At 49.2% G+C, this 17,430-nt stretch overlaps 1 protein-coding gene across 9 annotated transcripts in view; it reads right to left on the bottom strand.

Annotated features, from left to right (window-relative positions):
- Positions 1–16,324, bottom strand: part of Bcl2l1 (BCL2-like 1) — a 52,665-nt gene extending 36,341 nt beyond the window's left edge. Inside the window, exons 1-2 of one of the 9 annotated variants that reach the window (XM_005384898.2) lie at positions 16,217–16,324; positions 14,027–14,720 (exon numbers count right to left, since the gene is read on the bottom strand). In XM_005384898.2, coding sequence (XP_005384955.1) covers positions 14,027–14,590 — 564 coding nt within the window. In that variant the 5' untranslated portion in view covers positions 14,591–14,720; positions 16,217–16,324. The other 8 variants (XM_005384899.2, XM_005384896.2, XM_005384900.2 and 5 more) reach the window with 8 other exon arrangements.
- Positions 16,325–17,430: the final 1,106 nt, after the last annotated feature.

The raw sequence follows: 17,430 nt of genomic DNA, 5'->3' as shown, positions 1-17,430 counted from the left end.
TTTAATCTCTAACACCACAAAAAAATTTTTAAAATCTATACATATATTTTCTTTCTCTTCCTTCCTTCCTTTCTACTATTTTTTTTTTTCTTTTTTAATCTTTCTGAGACAGGGTTTCACTATGCAGTTCAGGCTAGTCTTGAACTCACAGCGATCCTCCTGCTTCAGCCTCCTGAGTACTGGGATTACAGGAGAGTGCTGGGATTACAGGTGTGCACCACCATGCCAGCTTTGCACTGTTATCACCTCCTTTTATAGACGAGGAAACTAAGATTGGGAAACATTACATAACTCACCAAAGATAAACATGTGGGATTCAGCACTGGCTTATCAATTTTGTACCTGACTCTTGACAGTAATGGGATTTTCCCTGAGGCGGCACTGGTAAGGCAGACACCTGAAATATCAGGAGCAGCCTCTGCTGGGGAGGGGTGAGGTCCCAAATCCCCTAGCAGTCTCCCTCACTCCTTTTCACCAACTCTTAACATCCCACTGAGATGGGGAAGAAAAGACAATGGCTGGGCCGGAGGTGGTGGTGGTGGTGGGTGTGTGTGTGTGTGTGTGTGTGTTTGTGTGTGTGTGTGGCCAACCTATGTGCAGCAGCAGGTATCATTTTGGGCCGGAGGTAGTGGTGGTGGTGGGTGGGTGGGTGTGGGTGTGGGTGGGTGTGTACCAGGAATGGAACTCAGGACCTTGTGCTTGCTATATCCCTGGTCCCTCTGTATCACTGAAAGCCCTAAAAGGCTTGCCATCACTGCCCTAAGGCAACAGGAGTCTCCCTCTCTGGTGACTCTCAAGGGAAGAAGCTTATGACCTCCAACTGCCACCCACTCAAACAGAAGGGGGCGGGTCCGAGAAGTCTTTTCCCTGGGACTGGCAAAGAGGTACCCAAGGAAAAAGAGAAGAAGCCTCATTGGCTCTTTCCTCCCTTGGGGGAGAAACCTGAACATGTGACAAGAGTGCCTACGTTTCACTGGGAACCCCTTGGGGAAATGTCAGGGCACCTTTTGGACCCAAGAAATCTCAGAGAGGAGAACTGGTTCAGCCCTGAACTGCAAGCTAAGCTAACTATTTCTAAGCACTGTAACTAGGTCACCAGGTTCCTGAAGAAGCCAGCTGTGGCTGGGGGATGGGGAGGGAAATTTTGTACCCTACCAAGATCCCTACACTTCTCTTCAGGCCCCACCCTCCTCGAAATCTGCACCTGCTCCCAAACTGACCCCTCCCCCCAGCTGGGCCCAGCTGTCAACAGCTCACAATGCCTCGCCCATGCCTGCTCTTGGCCAGAACCACAGGGCCTCCAACAGGAGATACCTTATTGTCACCTGAGCCTTTCAGAAAAAGAGCTATGGGACAGGGAAGGCGTGGCCTCCACTGGAGGGCATTTCTTGCTCCACCAGGGTAGCAAGAAAGCTAGGACCCTTTGGGCTTGCCCCAGGTACCTTCCTGGCATTGTTGCAGCAGGTGGCAGGAGACAGGTGATGTTTATACTGCTAAGGCCAGAGTAACCAAAAGGCTTCAATCAATCCTTTGAGTCTGCACCTGGCTCTTAGCCCCAAAATAACAACAGGGCAGCCTACCTGATCACAGGTTGCAGGTGCCTCTGGCTTTTATCTCTCTGCAGCTCTGCCTAGATTCTTCTTCCCAGGGGTACTGAAGACCTGACTGCATCCCATGGGGCTCTGGGCCTCTTCCCACTGGATCCACCTCTAGCACCAGCCATCCCCAATCCTGTCCCTCTGCCCAGAGGCTGCTCGCATCAGTGACCCAGTCCCTTTGGCCCGCTCAGCTTTATTGCTAGCCCAGGTCCTCTTTGTTTTGTTTTGGTTTTCTGAGAGAAGGTCTCACTAGGTAGTACAGGCTGGCCTCAAACTCATGGCAATCCTCCTGCCTCAGCTTCACCCAGGGTCCTGGGATTATAGGCATGTGCCACCATGCCCAGATGCCAACCCAGGTCCTCATCAGCTCTAGCCAGCCTGCCTCCTCACCATCTTCCAAATGCCCCATACACTCCCCGCCTCCAGATCTGTCTGGGCAGTTTTTACCCATCTAGCCTGTCCTAACCACGTTGCTCTCACTTACTTGAAGCCTTCATGGTGTACACCTTCCTTATATATAATGATGGCTAACAGTGACTGCATCTACTGTATGTCAGGCAGGGGCTAGGTGGTCAGTTAGTCATTCAACAAATACTTGCTGAGTGTCTCTTAAGAGCCAAGTGCTCTGCGAGATGGTAGGAATGAAAGCAAAGAAAAACAAAGCACCTATACCTGTGCTGGTAAACCTTTCAGAGCTTTAGTGATAGGTTCGCCACCACTGCCCTATACTCTCCAAGCTCATGTTTTTGTGGAACAGACAGAAAGTAAACATGTATACATGGGTGGTCTCTGGGGAGTCAACATTTATGTTATCAGAATCACAAAAGGACAGCCCTATTCAGATCATCTGTTCAGATCCAGGGAAAGTGTGATCCTAGCAGAAGAAAAGCAGCAAGCCTATGAAGAAATTACTACTGCCTTCATTTTACAGATGAGAAAACTGAGGGTTCCATGTAAACCATAACAAGCTGTAGCACAGCTATGATTTTCCAAGCCTCTAGTGACCATCCCCTTCCTGACCCTCTCTACTGCTGGCACAGAAGGGAGCATGGCCGGGCAATGCAGGTGGCTGGGGTGCAGGCCGAGAGGGGAAGCTCTTGGGCTGAGTAATCTAATTCATAGCAGTACCTCAGGGTGGAAGTGGGACCCCTGGCAGAGATCCAGGGCACCTGTGGGAGGCAGCTAGCAAGGTCTGCTTTTGGAGTCCGCACCACAGATTTGGCACAAGCCATTCACCAAATGTTTGAGCTATTCCTACTGGTTCAGATGAGTTTGTGTCCTTAGGGGCAGAGATGTTTTTCACAGCCTAACCTGCATCTACGGGAAACTACCCTCATACTACTGGCCAAGACCTTGCCCAACCTTAAGCCCTATGCCAGGCAGTCAGGGTAAGGTCAGTCAGTCCAGGCCTGCAAAAAAGCAACGGCACAGTGGCTTAAGGAGAGGCTCTGTAGGGGCTGGGGATTTAGCTCAGCGGCAAAAGCGCCTGCCTGGCAAGCGCAAGGTCGTGAGTTCGGTTCCCGGTACCGGAAAAAAAAAAAAAAAAAAAAAAAAAAAGGAGAGGCTCTGGCACCAGACACATCTTAGTGTGAGCCCCAGCTGTGCCTCACATGATGTGTTACTGTGGCTATGCAGTATTATGGAGGCTCTTGAGGCCTGAATTCTCCCCTCCACCCAAGCAGTTGTAGGGATCAAGATTATCGAGGCCCTAAACATAGCACCTGGCATGGAGCAAGCAAGCACTCAACACATACGGTGATACTGGTCACTATTACTAAAAAACACTTGTGCATTTCACTTTCTCATTTATGCGTCTGCTTACTCTGGTAAGGTGGGCATTACTCTCTTAGGCTTATGGATGAGAACCGGAAGCTGGTTGTCTAGTTTTATGCCACCAACAAGGAGTTGATCTATTTCAAATACGAATCCAGAGTTTCAAAAAAAAAAAAAAAAATCCAGAGGTTCATCTAGGTGTGTTGAAAGTCACTGACTAACTATAATGCACCCTGCCAGGAATGTCTAGAGGTTGAAGGGATGGATGGGTGGTAGTAGAGGGATGCGAGCCAGGCCAAGGTGTGGAGCCCTGACCCACGCCATTGAGAAATGGCGCCCAGCTCCACTCACGACATACCCACAGCACCCCTACCTCATAGCACTAAGGCATTCATCATTTGCAAAACAAACAAAATAGAACACTACCACGACAGTAATGAATACAGTCTTAGGGAAGGCAAGCAGCAGTAGTAACAATGGGTTAAAAACCAGAACACAGGCTCTGACACAGCCATTTCCTGTAGGACAACCCCCCTTTCCTTGATTTCCTCCCTAGAAATGGGGGTGGACATACCCTCTCACCTACCTTGTTGGGAAATGGATATAAAGGGAGTCTGGTCAATTATAAAGCAGCATCACTCCCATGACAGAAATTGTCACTACAGACTACTGAGGCAGTACAGTGTTTTAAAGACGAACAGCCCAAGTTTGAAAGCCAGCTCTTTCTGGTACTCATAGCCTGTGGAGCCCCGAGCCTATCATTCTCCTTTCAGTCTGTTTTCTTAACCATAAAATGAAGCTACCACCTACCTGGTAGGATTTTTAAGGATTTCTAGAGACCAAGGGCACAGGCTTTAGAATAAGACAGACCTGGTTTCAAATCCTGGTTGTTTCCTGCTAACTGTGAGCCCTTCCAAATCTCAGTGTCCTACGATGAGAAAGTTGTTGGGACAGTAACACAGAGACAATGGCAACAGAAGCTTGGATAAATAAGCACTGGATAAATGCCAACAATCAGGTAGACACTAGTGAAATGGTAGAGGAAACGCAGTGCAGAGTTTAAAAGTAGGGGCCTGGAAGCTACCCTCACTGACTATGCTACCTTGATAAGGTGCTTAACCTCTCTACCTCAGTTTCCTTATTTATGAAAAGGAGATAATAATAGTACCCACTTCAGTGCTGCTGTGAGAATGGAATCAATTAATACTCATCGTACACTGAACAATGCCTGGCACACAGTAAGCATTCAATAAATGTTAGGTGCTATTAATAGCAATTTTAACAATAACATTAATCACCAGGCGGAATAAGAGGGAGGGACTGTTTAATCCTGGGACATGGGCATCCCATGGAATAACTCCAGAGAAGGGCCTGGGCAGCTGTTTAGAGGCACGTTTTCAGCTTCTGAAACTCTTCTGTGGATGGGACAGGAGACTGGAGGCTCATGGGCAAACATCCCAGTCCCACTGACCAGGGGCCAGTCCCTAGGGAGGCGGTCAGGCTCCTTGGAAGGGACACTGTGTTCCAGGCGCTGCCTGACTCTGACTGGGGAACAAAGGCACGTGTGTGTGGCCAGGGAGGAGGGAGGGGAATGTTTCCCTTTCAAGAGTGGAACAAAGGATCTGAGGCATAGATGAGTGCATTCCAATCCCCTCCCAGGCCCGCTCCCATTCCTCAGATGACTGTCCAACAAGGTTTTCAACCTCCTAGCTTCCTCCTGAAAGGTGACGGGTGGGGGGTGGGGGGGTGGGGGGTGGCAGGCTGTTTCACTCCGCCCCGCTATCAGTTTCCAAGAGGCAGGATTTATATTTGCCAAACCCCAGCAATCTCCCTTAGGGATCTTGGTCCTATAACACTGTACTGCCTAAAACACTGTACTTGGTCCTAAAACACTGTACTGCCTCAGTAGTCTGGGGTGGGAACCCCTCAGCTAACTCTGAACCCGGGTGATAGATGACATGGGGCACGCCAAGTGGCAGGTTTTTTGTTTACTTCTTTTGGTACCGGAAATCGAACTCAGGACCTTGTGCTTGCCAACAGGCGCTTGTGCTGCTCAGCTATATCCCCAGCCCCAAAGTGACAGGTTTAATGCCACTCTAGGGGTAGTCCATGACTGAAACTGCTACCAACTGACTGATGGTGCCAAGAAAAGAGAACCCAGGAGTGCTGACTCGCATGGGGTGGGGAACGGGATAGCAGAACTAAACAGAAAGGTATTTCTAAATCTTAAAAGGAGCATCACAGGCTAGAGGATAGAAGTTAGGTAAAGGGGAAGAGGGTGGGAGCAAAAAAAGTAAGTGACAAGAGGAAAGGGAGGGCCAGGGCCAAAAAAAGCAGTGGGGAGGGTCCTCTAGGGAGGTTACTTTCCAGTTTCCACATTTCGCCGGCAGGAATCCGGCTGCTGGGCTGGGACAGGAAGCAGTCCATGGAAGTCATTGCAATGGCATTTCCTGAAGAGCAACAGAAAAACCTCTAGTTCCGAGGGGTGTTCTGGAGTCTGCCCAAAGCCTCAGCCTGGAGCTCGCTGCAGGCCTGGTCTGAGAGTCTCATCAGGGAGGAAACCAAGCAGCAGAAGGTTCCAAAGGCATTAGATCCCAAAGGCAGTTTCTTTCTACAAAAATACTCTGCAAAAATCAGTATGTAAGAAACAGAAGGGCAGATGCGGTGACTGAAGGTGCCCCATGGTGATGGTGCTGCTGCTGCTGCTGCTGCTGCCATTAACAGTCACTGCTTTGCATGCCAAGCCCAGCAGTCAGCTCACTCAGTCTTCACAACTACGTGCTCCTAGCATAGCCAGCACGAGTTCAAAGACTTGCGCACATCACCAAGCACATGAGCAGTGAGGTCAATTCATCTCTCAAATTTGCCTTCCTTCCTGTTAAGCTGGGAGGACATCCTTTGGCTCACTCCAGGGTGGCTATAGGGTCAAAAACGCAAGGTGGGCCAGGTATGGAAGCTGAGGCAGGAGGATCGCTGTGAGTTCAAAGCCAGCCTGGGCTATACAGTGAGTTCACTTTGAACTACATTGCGAGACTCTGTCTCCAAAACAAAAACAGAAACAAAAATGAAAACATGCAGGGTGGATACACAAGTCAATGCTACAGAAATATGATGTACTACTGCTCTTGTAAGGTACTGCTCTTACAGGGTCATTGACAAACTTCCTTCCATTAACCCTAGGGTTAGTTAAAATGCTGTATAGGTCAACAGGAAAGAGCCATCCTATAGCATCACTAGTGTGAAATATCCATAATGGTGAACTCTGCCAGAAGACCAAAGGACAGTGAGAACCAGGATTCTTAAACTTTGTACCTCAAGCCCTCCAATCTGCAGAAGAGTACATGGGCTGGGCATGGTGGCGCACACCTACAATCCCACCACTTGGGAGGCTGAGGCAGGAGAATCATTTAGAGTTCCAGACACCTGGGCTACAGAGTGAGCTCAAGGCCAGCCTGAACTGCATAGAGAGACCCTGTCTCAAAAAGACAAAAAAAAAAAAGAAAAGAAAAGGAGAGGACATTGGGGTTGGGGTGTGAGGTGATGTTACTACTATCAGAAGCAGAGTGAGAGCAGAACCAAGACCAGAGAGTGCTTGGACCACCTGGGCAAACACACAATGGAGAGCTCCTACCACGACAGGAAAGTGCTGAGAGCAGCTTGCCCTAAGAATGTGCCAGGGGAGAGCCATGAAGAGGAGAAAGGAGGCTCAAGACCCTAGGACTGGGTATCTACCTGAGTTCTCCAGCAGGGATAATGAACACTGTGATACGAACATGGCGCCAGGCCCCACCTGGCCTACCAGGTCTCAGACTTGCCTCACGGCCTTACTCACCACGTCTGCACCGCCACTCTATGAAGCAGACACTAGTATTCGTCCCAAGGTTCAGGGAGATCAAAGGAGCTTATCAAGGTCACACAGTCAGACATGAGTGGGCTTGGATCTGAACCCAGATGATCTGCAATGATTCAGACAGAAGCACTGCTACAGTGGAGGAGGATCATTCATCAAGAAACCACACTTGGCCAAAACTATTCCCGAAGAATAGTTAGCTGGTTTAGCCTGGATTCTACAGTCTTCATGTACCGGAAAAATACTGCCTTCAAGATGGCTGGACAGAGCCACCAATACACAATGTGCAGGCCTGGGCTTATTCTCCAGCCCCTCTCACTACCTCTACCTCTACCTCCACATCAAAGCCACTACGCTTTTTCATGGCGCAGTGGCACCAGCCTAGCCTCTTCACTAGGTTCCCTGCTGTATCCTTGCAGGATTCAGAACATTATTTTCCATGCGCTGAACCTTTTCTTGGCCTCTTTCACATTTCAAAGCCAAAGCTTCATCATGGCTTATAACGCCCTCCCTGTTCTGGCTTCTAGTTACCTTTCCCTTCCCAACACAGCCATCCTCTGCCCGTGCACCCTACCATTCTGCCTTTGCTGTTTCTCCTCTAATCACACTGACTTCTGCCTATCCTTGAAAATGCCAAACTCATTCCCCCCGAGCCCATTCCGTCCGCCTGAAACACTCTCTTTAGAGGCACCCACATCATCCACTACCTCTACCCCTTTGAGTCTTGGCTCAAATACCTTTGTTGGAGGTCAGGACACACCACCCCTAAATCTGACTGACTGTAGAAAATCAGACTACACCACTCCAAAAATATACTCCTTTGGCATATTTTGAGCTGGTATTCTGAGAATCTGCAGACACAGGAGTAGCTCTTAAAAGCTGTCCTTCTGCAAAAGAAACTTAAAAGGAAATCTGTTAGTAAAAGTATTTGTTATCACAAAAAGGGCTGCCCCACACACTTTACCTGAGACTAACAAGACAATCTTTTTTGTTTTGTTCTGTTTTGCTTTTTTGAGATAGGATCTTGGTTTGTAGTTCAGGCTGGCCTTGAACTCACTATGTAGCCCAGTATGGCCTTGAACTTGTGACAATTCTCTTGCCTCAGCCTCCCAATTGCTGGGATTACAGATGTGTGCCACTATGCCCAGCTAACAAAACAATTTTTACTCATATACAATTCTCCTGCTCTGGTCCTTCTATAATTTAGATCAACAGTTTGCCTAGTCCAAGCCCCAGACCCTTCTTCCTTTTTGTAGCTCATGATGCCATGTAAGTTTCAACCATCTAGCCCTTCTCTGAATCTCGTATTTTGTGGGACTTCTATGCCTTCTACAGGTAATGAAAATGTTTCCTTTTCCTTGTTAATCTGTCATGTGTCAATTTAATTCACAACCCAGTCAAAGAACCTAAGAGGATGGAGGGAAGTCATTCTGCATTCTACTATACCTTTGATGACCCTAAATTTGCAGCCCCACCTGCCTTGCCAGGTATGCCCTATGCCCCAACCTGCCTTATTTTCTTAACAGCACTTGCCACCACCTGATACATATACCTATAGTCATGCATCACTTAACAACGGAGACACAAGAAATGAGTTGTTAGGAGGTTTTGTTGTTGAACATCAGAGTGTACTTAAATGACTGACATGGCTTCAAGTGTCACTAGAACATATAATCTTATGTCTACTGTGGTTGACAGAAATGTCATTGCACTATTATGCATTTTCTGGTTGGCTCTCCCATTAGAATGTGAGCTCCATAAAGACAGAAACTAAGTTTTGCTCACTGCTGTATTCCAGATACCTAGGACAGTCTGGTACACAGTAAGAACTCAATAAACACTGAATGAATGAATGAATGAATGTGTAAAAGGTCCCGTCTTTAATTGTCATTCTGGTTTGATAATGTTTGTTTCTTCAAAAATTTAGAATTTCCAACACCTGTGGTCAGTGGTGAGGAAAATAAATGCACCAACTTAAGCCTACTACTGTCAGATTCCTCTTCAATTCAAAGTTCACTGCAGACCAAACCAAGAGAAACGCTGAGTCCCTCCTCCTTCACACACTTGAAGCTGGTAACATATTCTCCTGGGTCTTCTCTTCCCCAGGCTAAATAGAAACCCCCCAATGGGACTGTTTGACTCAGGTCTGCCAACTGGGAATGGGGGAGAGGGAGACAGTGGGCTGCAGGGACAGAAGAGATGAAGGATCCAGGACAAAGTGACTCCTTCAAAGAAAAGAGGGTGAATCCTTAGGACACTATGGGCTAAGGTTGGAGGCTGGGGTTCGGAGCCGAGGCCCAGATAAATCAAGGTGGTAGATACTGCTTCTGTAGAAGAGCAGCTCAGTGGGCTTACCCCTAAACCTACGCAAAATAAATCCAGACAAAACCACAACAGCTAAAGGAAAGCCTCATGATGGGAGGCTGAGGGCACTGGAAAAACCGGGGAGGTTAGTCAGGCACAGATAGGACGCTCAAGCCACCAGCCCAAGGACAGGTGCCTGGGGACAGTCAGCAGACGATTGCTGCTTCCTGAAGCCCAAATGTATCTATCTGGTAACTGCCCACAAGAAAGTCAAGAAAACCCTTCAGGTTCCATTGTGGTCCCCTAAAAAACACCGGGGTAATTTTCTAACAGAAAACTAACTAACTGAAGGGCTCCATGAGTCTACCGGGGAAATTATTCCTAAGAAGTCTGGAAAACCCTGTATTGGCCAGAGAGTTTTTAAAAGCAACCTAAAATGTACACCCAGAACAAGTGGGTGTTCCAAGGGGGAGCCCCTGAAATAATTCTACTTCATTTTGAGACCTAAACAAGATCACTAAAAATTTCCATTTGAGGCTTCTAATGGGATTGCCCCAAGAAAACCACAGACCTGCCAACATTTGCAAAGGATACTGAAGTACCTCAACCAAGCACATATCCATCCAAAGGAGCCAGACCACGGAGAGAGGCCCAGAGACTGGGAGACCAAAGAGCCATGCAGCCTTCCAAACACCAAGTTATATTTTCTTCCCATGCGCCCTGTCCACAGCTCTCAAAAATGGTGTTGCCATCAGCCTAAAGGGTTCCTCCAGGAACAGCTATCCCAAAGTGGACTGGTCCACCCGTGTCCTCACCCACATTCCCACTGGAAAGCTCCTACAATTCTCTAATGAGTATTTCAGGAACTGGCTTTGTTTCTTAAGGAGTAACTCCAGGAGGCAAGGTTCAGTTCCCTGATGGAGGAAGCCCATTCATTAAAAGAAGTGCTTCCACCCTACAATTAAGGTAAGGGAAGGGCTTTTATTCTAGCTCCTTCACTAGAGTCAAGCTATGGCAGCTGGCTATCATTATTCCATTTTATAGATGGGAGAGACACATGGGTAAGAGAGCAAACAGGTTCAGCATTTTGCCACATGACTCTGATAGTGTGGCTAGAGGCTGAAAATCCAGACTTTGGAGCGTCACATTGCAATGAAGCAGTGTTACCTGGAACAGGCCACCTTCCTGCACACCACTGTCATCTGTTTGGCAAAGTCGGAGGTTTTTGTTTTTTGCAAAGGAGTTTTCTTAAGGACTGAACTGAGGACTTTGTGCATGTAGGCAAGCACTCTACTGCTGAGCTACATCCCTAGCCTGAAATTTTAACAAGAAACCAACAAGAAGCCCAGTCTGGGCAAAACCCTAAAGCCAAGCCAGGCGTGGTGGTGCACACCTGTAATCCCAGCACTTGGGAGGCTGAACAAGGAGGATCATTGCAAATTCAAGGCCAGCCCAGGCTACAGCTGAGCTCAAGGCCAAAACAACAAAACAAAAATACCCCTAAGGCCCATTTGACAACCACCACGTCTGACTTTTACCAGTGCCAGATTCTGAGGCTACTCACACCTTTGTAAACCTACTGCTGATGACAAAAGCACTGTCCTTCCTACCACTACATGAATAATGCCAAGATCATAGCTCGGAGTGAGGACCTTCACAGACATGTTCTGCTGGGCCCAACAGCATCTCTGGCTTTCTACACCAGTCTGTTTGGGTTTATTACCCCTTGAACAAGCTGATATGGATGCAAAGTGTTTAGACTTCAGAGTTAGGCCAAGCTTTGTGTACATTCTCACTTGGACACTTAACTGGCTGACAGACATCTGAGGCCAGTCACTTTGCCACTAGGAGCTTCACGTGTGGAATACATGAAAGAGCTATCATTTCCATGATGGAAGACACCAGGTCTGCTCTATTGGAGATGCTTGATACACTGGTTGCACAAGTTAAGGTCCTAACACCATGCCTAATACATATTAGGTACTCAGTAAAGACTAACTTTGTTCTCCTTTACTGTAGGGTTGCTAACTTGACAGCATGTCCATGGGTGGACTGGTCATAACTCCTATACTCAAGGATGATTATGAGATGCCACTGCAATAGCCAGTCCATGAAGCTCAGAATAGGATACTCCAAACAGGGAAGTGGGTGGGTAACCCTAGCTCAAACGATTCTGAGTCAAATGTTCTTTACCCACTAGCCATAGGGGAAGAATGCATGTCTAGAAATGGTTCTGACATAACTGGCTCTTCTGCACACATCCTCTCTGTTCACCAAAAGGAAGTAGCATGTGGTATGCTGTCCAGTGGGATCTGATAATTCTTTTTTGTTGTTGTTGTTTTGGTTTGGTTTTTTTCTGGTACCGGGAACTGAACTCACGACCTTGCACTTGCCAGGCAGGCGCTGTGCCGCTAAGCTAAATCCCTAGCCCTAGGATCTGCTAATTCTTGAGTGATGAGATGGAAGACCTAATGAACTTGCCCAGAGCTGCTGTGTCTAAATTCTTTCCTATGTAACACTGGGCAGCAGGCAATTCTCTGGTCAGGGCAGCCCTCTGCAGAGGCTGGCTGGCAAAACAGGCACCTCTTCCAGACCGGCATTTGTTTACAGCTGGCAACAATTCTCCTGGTATTAGGACCACTGGCCAAAGACAATTAAGACCACTTGGGCAAAGGGTTCAAGTCCCTACTTGGAGATGCTTCAGAAAGTGTCTACAGTGCTGAAACCTTGTTCCTTCTGTAATCAGCTGAACAAATATTTGCCCCCAATGAGAATCAAAGCAGGAGGGAAAAGAACAGGTCATCACACAAACCAACAGGAACTAATTAATCATTTATCTCCTCTACCCCCCAGGGAGTTCATTTACAGCATGGCTTTCAAGTCTGGTCACCCTTAGCTCAAGACAGCCCACCACCTTTATCTCCCTCAATTCCAAACAAGTCATCTGCCCTCCACTGATGGCCTCCTTGCTTTTTACAAGAGCTGGTAAAGGGGAAGAGCTGATGAAGTTGCAAAGAAATGGGAAGCGAGAGGAGTTTGGGTTCCAGGGCAAACCCAAGAGGTCCCTGGCTCGGTGGTAAAGGGAAGGCCAGCCACGCCCTAGGCCCAACCTCTGGACAACTGCATTCTTGACATTCCTGAGTCCACAGTGCGCAGCCTTTCCCACCTCAGCTCCTGCAATAGATGACTTATTTCCCATAGCCTGTAGGTCTTTTGCTTATTCTGAGGGGATAGAATACCTCTTCTACGCCATGTACCTCCCCCATGCAGAGAGATAAACCAAGGAACTAGAACAGAGTTCACTGAAGGGTAAAAATTACCTACAGTTACCACTGATAACGAAGCTCTCGGGGGCTGGGGATTTAGCTCAGCAGCAAAAAGCGCCTGCCTGGCAAGCGCAAGGTCGTGAGTTCGGTTCCCGGTACCGGAGAAAAACCAAAAAAAAAAAAAAAAAAAAAAAAAACACGAAGCTCTCACCTCCAGCTCACCCTGACTAGTGTATGAGCAGGAGGCTTTTCTCTCCACGGAAAGGGAACTTGCTGGTGTCAGTCACTGTGCTCAGGATTCACAATATTCCAAAATACTCTTCAAGGCAAGGAGCGGTTGCCACATTTTTCAGTGAAAGAGACTAAGGCTCAAGAAAGTAAAGCAGTCTGTTCAAGGTCACACTAATTAAGTGACAGATCCAGGACTCACACCTGTGTCCAGTCTGTCACCAAATCTTAATGTTCTACAGAGAGCCTTGCAGATGGGGTTCTTGCTTTGACAGCAAACCGTGCATGGTGAAAAGGCCCCTAGTTCCTGGTTGGAAAGTATCAGACAGAGCAGCTGGGACTCCCCAGCTGACCCCAGGTAGTGAGGTACAAAGTCTGGGGGCTTAATGTGACACAGTAAGAGCTCCACAAACAGGCCGGCCATGCAGGAAGTCACACGCTTTGGGGAAAATGAAGTTGGGACAAACAGCACAAACACAATTGGCACAACCTATGCTGCCCTAAAATCAGTCAATTCTTAGCCGTCCAAGCCAGTGGGAACTCCTGCCTATGCAAATGGTCTGAGAGAAATCCTATGCACACAAACAGAAATAAAGGAAACTTGCTCGGATAGGATTGACACCCTTGCAGGAGAAAGGATGAAGGGGCTTGTGGGTCATCGGCTTCTCCAGGTATTATGTTCATCACCACTCTGAGTGGTGACCACTGTGTCAGGGTGAGGGAAGAATTGGATCAACTTCCTATTCTCAAAGGTTTTGAGTTAAACGCACAGGCTATGTTTATCTTTGCTGATAAACCAGAACACAAGTATAAAAGAGTGGGGTCATGATCAGAATGCAAAGATAGGAATCCATCAGAAACTGGCTACTTTCAAAGACCTCTTACAGTACAATGTGACCAGGCAAGTCTCCTTAACCATCAATATCCCTGGCCACAGAAAGAGATACAGGGCAAGGGCTGGTGGGGATAGGCAAAGAAAAGGGACACATAAGGGGCGTGGTTCTTACCCAGCCGCCGTTCTCCTGGATCCAAGGCTCTAGGTGGTCATTCAGGTAAGTGGCCATCCAGCTTGCGATCCGCCTCACCAATACCTGCATCTCCTTGTCTACGCTCTCCACGCACAATGCCCCGCCGAAGGAGAAAAAGGCCACAATGCGACCCCAGTTTACCCCATCCCGGAAGAGTTCATTCACTACCTGTTCAAAGCTCTGATATGCTGTCCCCGGGGTGATGTGTAGCTGAGATGTTAGGTCACTGAATGCTCGCCGGTACCGCAGTTCAAACTCGTCGCCCGCCTCCCTCAGAGCTTGTTTCACTGCTGCCATGGGGATCACCTCGCGGGCATCCAAACTGCTGCTGTGGCCAGTGGCCCCATTCACCGTGCGGCTATCCGCCAGGTGCCAGGATGGGTTGCCATTGATGGCACTGGGGGTCTCCGTCTCTGATTCAGCCCCTTCTGGGCCTTCAGTCCTGTTCTCTTCCACATCACTGAACTGACTCCAGCTGTATCCTTTCTGGGAAAGCTTGTAGGAGAGAAAGTCAACCACCAGCTCCCAGTTGCTCTGAGACATTTTTATAGTAGAGATGGGCTCAACCAGTCCATTGTCCAAAACACCTGCTCACTCACTGAGTCTGGTCTCGGCTTAGTGATTCTCTTCTAAGATCCAAAGCCAAAATAAGGTTCTGAAGAGAGAGAAAGAGCTTCAGGAAAAAAAAAGAAATTAATATGCATGCCAATTACCGTGTAACATCCCATTCCCCCTCCAGGTAGCAGAATTGGTTTCTTTGTGGTGCTTACATCGGTCTGGGTCCAGGTTCCAAGAGACTTCAATGAAGTCAAATTGAAAGGACAAGTGGGCTGTGAATCATCTCATCGGCCTCTTTTACCACAACCACCCCCTTTTCTCCAAAACGCCTTCCTCGGAAAGTCACCACCACGGGCAGTCCCCCTCTGCCCCCGCCCCCACACCACCTACATTCAAATCCGTTTTAGGCGACAGCAGGCAGGTGCAGCCCCCGGAAGATCTTTTGTATCATAGGTCGGGAGAGAAGGTGGCGCCGGCTAGCCAGTAACTCAGCCGGCCTCGCGGCGGCTGGCAAAAAAACCAGCTCCAGCCGGAGGGATCATGCGACCCGGTAGGCTGGGAGCCCAGAAGGCGATACAGGAATTGCGAAGCTCAGGAACCTGCCCCCTTGCTTGTTTCCTCCATCGCCGGATCGAGGACAGCCTCTCCGCGCTGCAGCCGCGGCCTCCAGCCACCCGGAGCCCAGCCCCCTCGCTCTCGCACGCCCCTTGGCTCTCCGCCTCCTACTGGGAGCCAAGGAGAACTCTCCCCGAGGTGGCTGCTGTGGATTCAGTGCAAGGATTTTTTTTTTTTCCTATTTAAGTATCAGCTCTGGCTGAGGCTTCCGAAACCCTGAAGGGACTTCTCAATGGATCTCAAGGTTTCGAGGAGGGACACAGGGAAGGGGAGACTGCCTCGGATCTGTGACCTGACTTCGCAAAGGCCGCCCCCGGGCCTTTCCGGGTGGCTGAAGGCCGGGGACCCCCCACAAACGCCACTGGTTTTCTCTGAATTCCCCAAAGGCCCTGGACGTGGCGGTGGGGGATTGCCAGGTCCTCCATTCCCCGCCCGGACACAATGGCCGCCGGCGCCCTGCACAAAGATGGGGTGAGGGGGAGGCGCTGGGCCTTTCCCTGGGTCAGGAAGAAGGGCCGAGGCCTGCTCGAGACCCCCCCACAGCTGAGACCCCGTGTTCCTGGGCGGCCCTAGGCGGTTTCCTGGAGCCCCAGGATGGGCTCAAGGTCTGGGGGATGCACCTCTCCAGAGCATGGGGTGGGTGAGCTGCGGCCTCGCAGCCTGTCGCGCTCGCTAGGCCGGGTACCCGCCGAGCCACCGCCCCGTTGCTAGGCAACCGCCCTCCCTCGGGGCGCCCCCGAGACCTTTCTGGGAGGAGGGGTTTCGCTCCCGGCGGCCCGCCCCAGCGTAGCCAATCCGCGAATCGAGTTGGCACGGAAGCCGGACGGCGAAGGCACCCATTGGGTGCAGCGCCTGTCACGCACAGGGGAGGCGGCGCTCTCACCTGCGAACCCAGCAAGCCATGGGGGGCCACATCCCCCTGCATCGGCCTGGTGGTTTCCAGACGCGAGGGCTCTTCGCGGCCGAGTTCCGCGTTGCGGACTCGGGCCGGCCTACCTGGCAGACTGCTAGCGCCGTCTCTCCTGAACAGGCCGGCCTCAGTTTCCCCTGAACAGACCGGGAGAACTTGCAAGCTCAGTCACTTCCGGTGCCGCGGCAGCGCGCGCGAGCCCGAGACGCAAAGGAAGTGCGCGCCTGGAGTGACGGGCGTTAAGACCTTGAAGAGAGCGCCCCCTTGCGGGAGGCCTGAAGGATACATTTCCATCCACGCGTTCAATTTCATCCTTACCCAAGTTTGTTAAGGAAAAGCCTCACGTTGTGCTTAGCCACTGTCTCTCTGGAGGCTGTGTGCATTAGACATGTTCTTAGTTGCTTCATTTCATCCACTATAAAATGGGTAACTACCAACTTCTCTCACTGAGTGTGAAGATTAGAAGAGCTATTGTTCGCGAAGCCCGCAGAATAGTGTCAAGTCCATAGTGCTGTGCTGCATGAATTCATTCAACAAATGTTCATAGTTTGGGGGCTGGGAGTATATAGCTCGGTAGTGGAGTGCTTGCCTAGCACGCAAGAGGCCCTGGGATCAATCCCTATTACCACATAGACACAGCGCACAAAGTATACTATTTGGGTTGCTGAAGATAAAGTTAGACTTAAGACATGGTCCCTGCGTTCATGAGAATTGTTACCCTGGAGGTGTAGAGGCATAATACACATCTTAAAAAATACAAAACAAGGTAATCGTGAATAGTGATTGGACAAAGTGATAGGACAAAGTGATAAAGATGGTGCAGGGAAAGATACACTGCTTTAGACTGGGTGACCAAACATGTAAATTCTACTCTTCCTGGCCAGTGAGACAGAGGCATGTGCTCAACAAGTTTTCTGTAGGGTGGCCTGGGCTGGATTCTTTGAAGAGATAATATTGTTTTCTGGTAGCTTGTTTCTAGAAAAGTGGCTTGCGTTAATGGGTTCAGATCACTCGCCTCTCCTTCTGGAGTTAGATTTCAAGTTCTTCCCATCGGGAACAAAGAATTGGAGGAAACCAGCAAAAAGCAGTGTCAAAGTGTATTTGAGAAAGTAAAAGTGCAGAGTGTAAAAGAAACTGGCTCTGCAGAGTGCACTTGGGCCGAGTAAAGTGAAATAGAGGGTTAGAGGAAAGATAAAAGTACACGCTACATCTGGGAAACACAGCGTGAGCTATCATGGAAAGCTAAGATAGCACCTGTCCTCGTGGCTACCTTTCTTTTATACTGTCCAAGTCTGGAGGA

The sequence above is a fragment of the Chinchilla lanigera genome, unplaced genomic scaffold, assembly GCF_000276665.1.
Source record: "Chinchilla lanigera isolate Chin_1 unplaced genomic scaffold, ChiLan1.0 scaffold00021, whole genome shotgun sequence".
In the NCBI taxonomy this organism is placed as follows: Eukaryota; Metazoa; Chordata; class Mammalia; order Rodentia; family Chinchillidae; genus Chinchilla; species Chinchilla lanigera.
The sequence above is the reverse complement of the archived record's forward strand: the minus strand, read 5'-3'. Positions and strand labels throughout refer to the sequence as shown.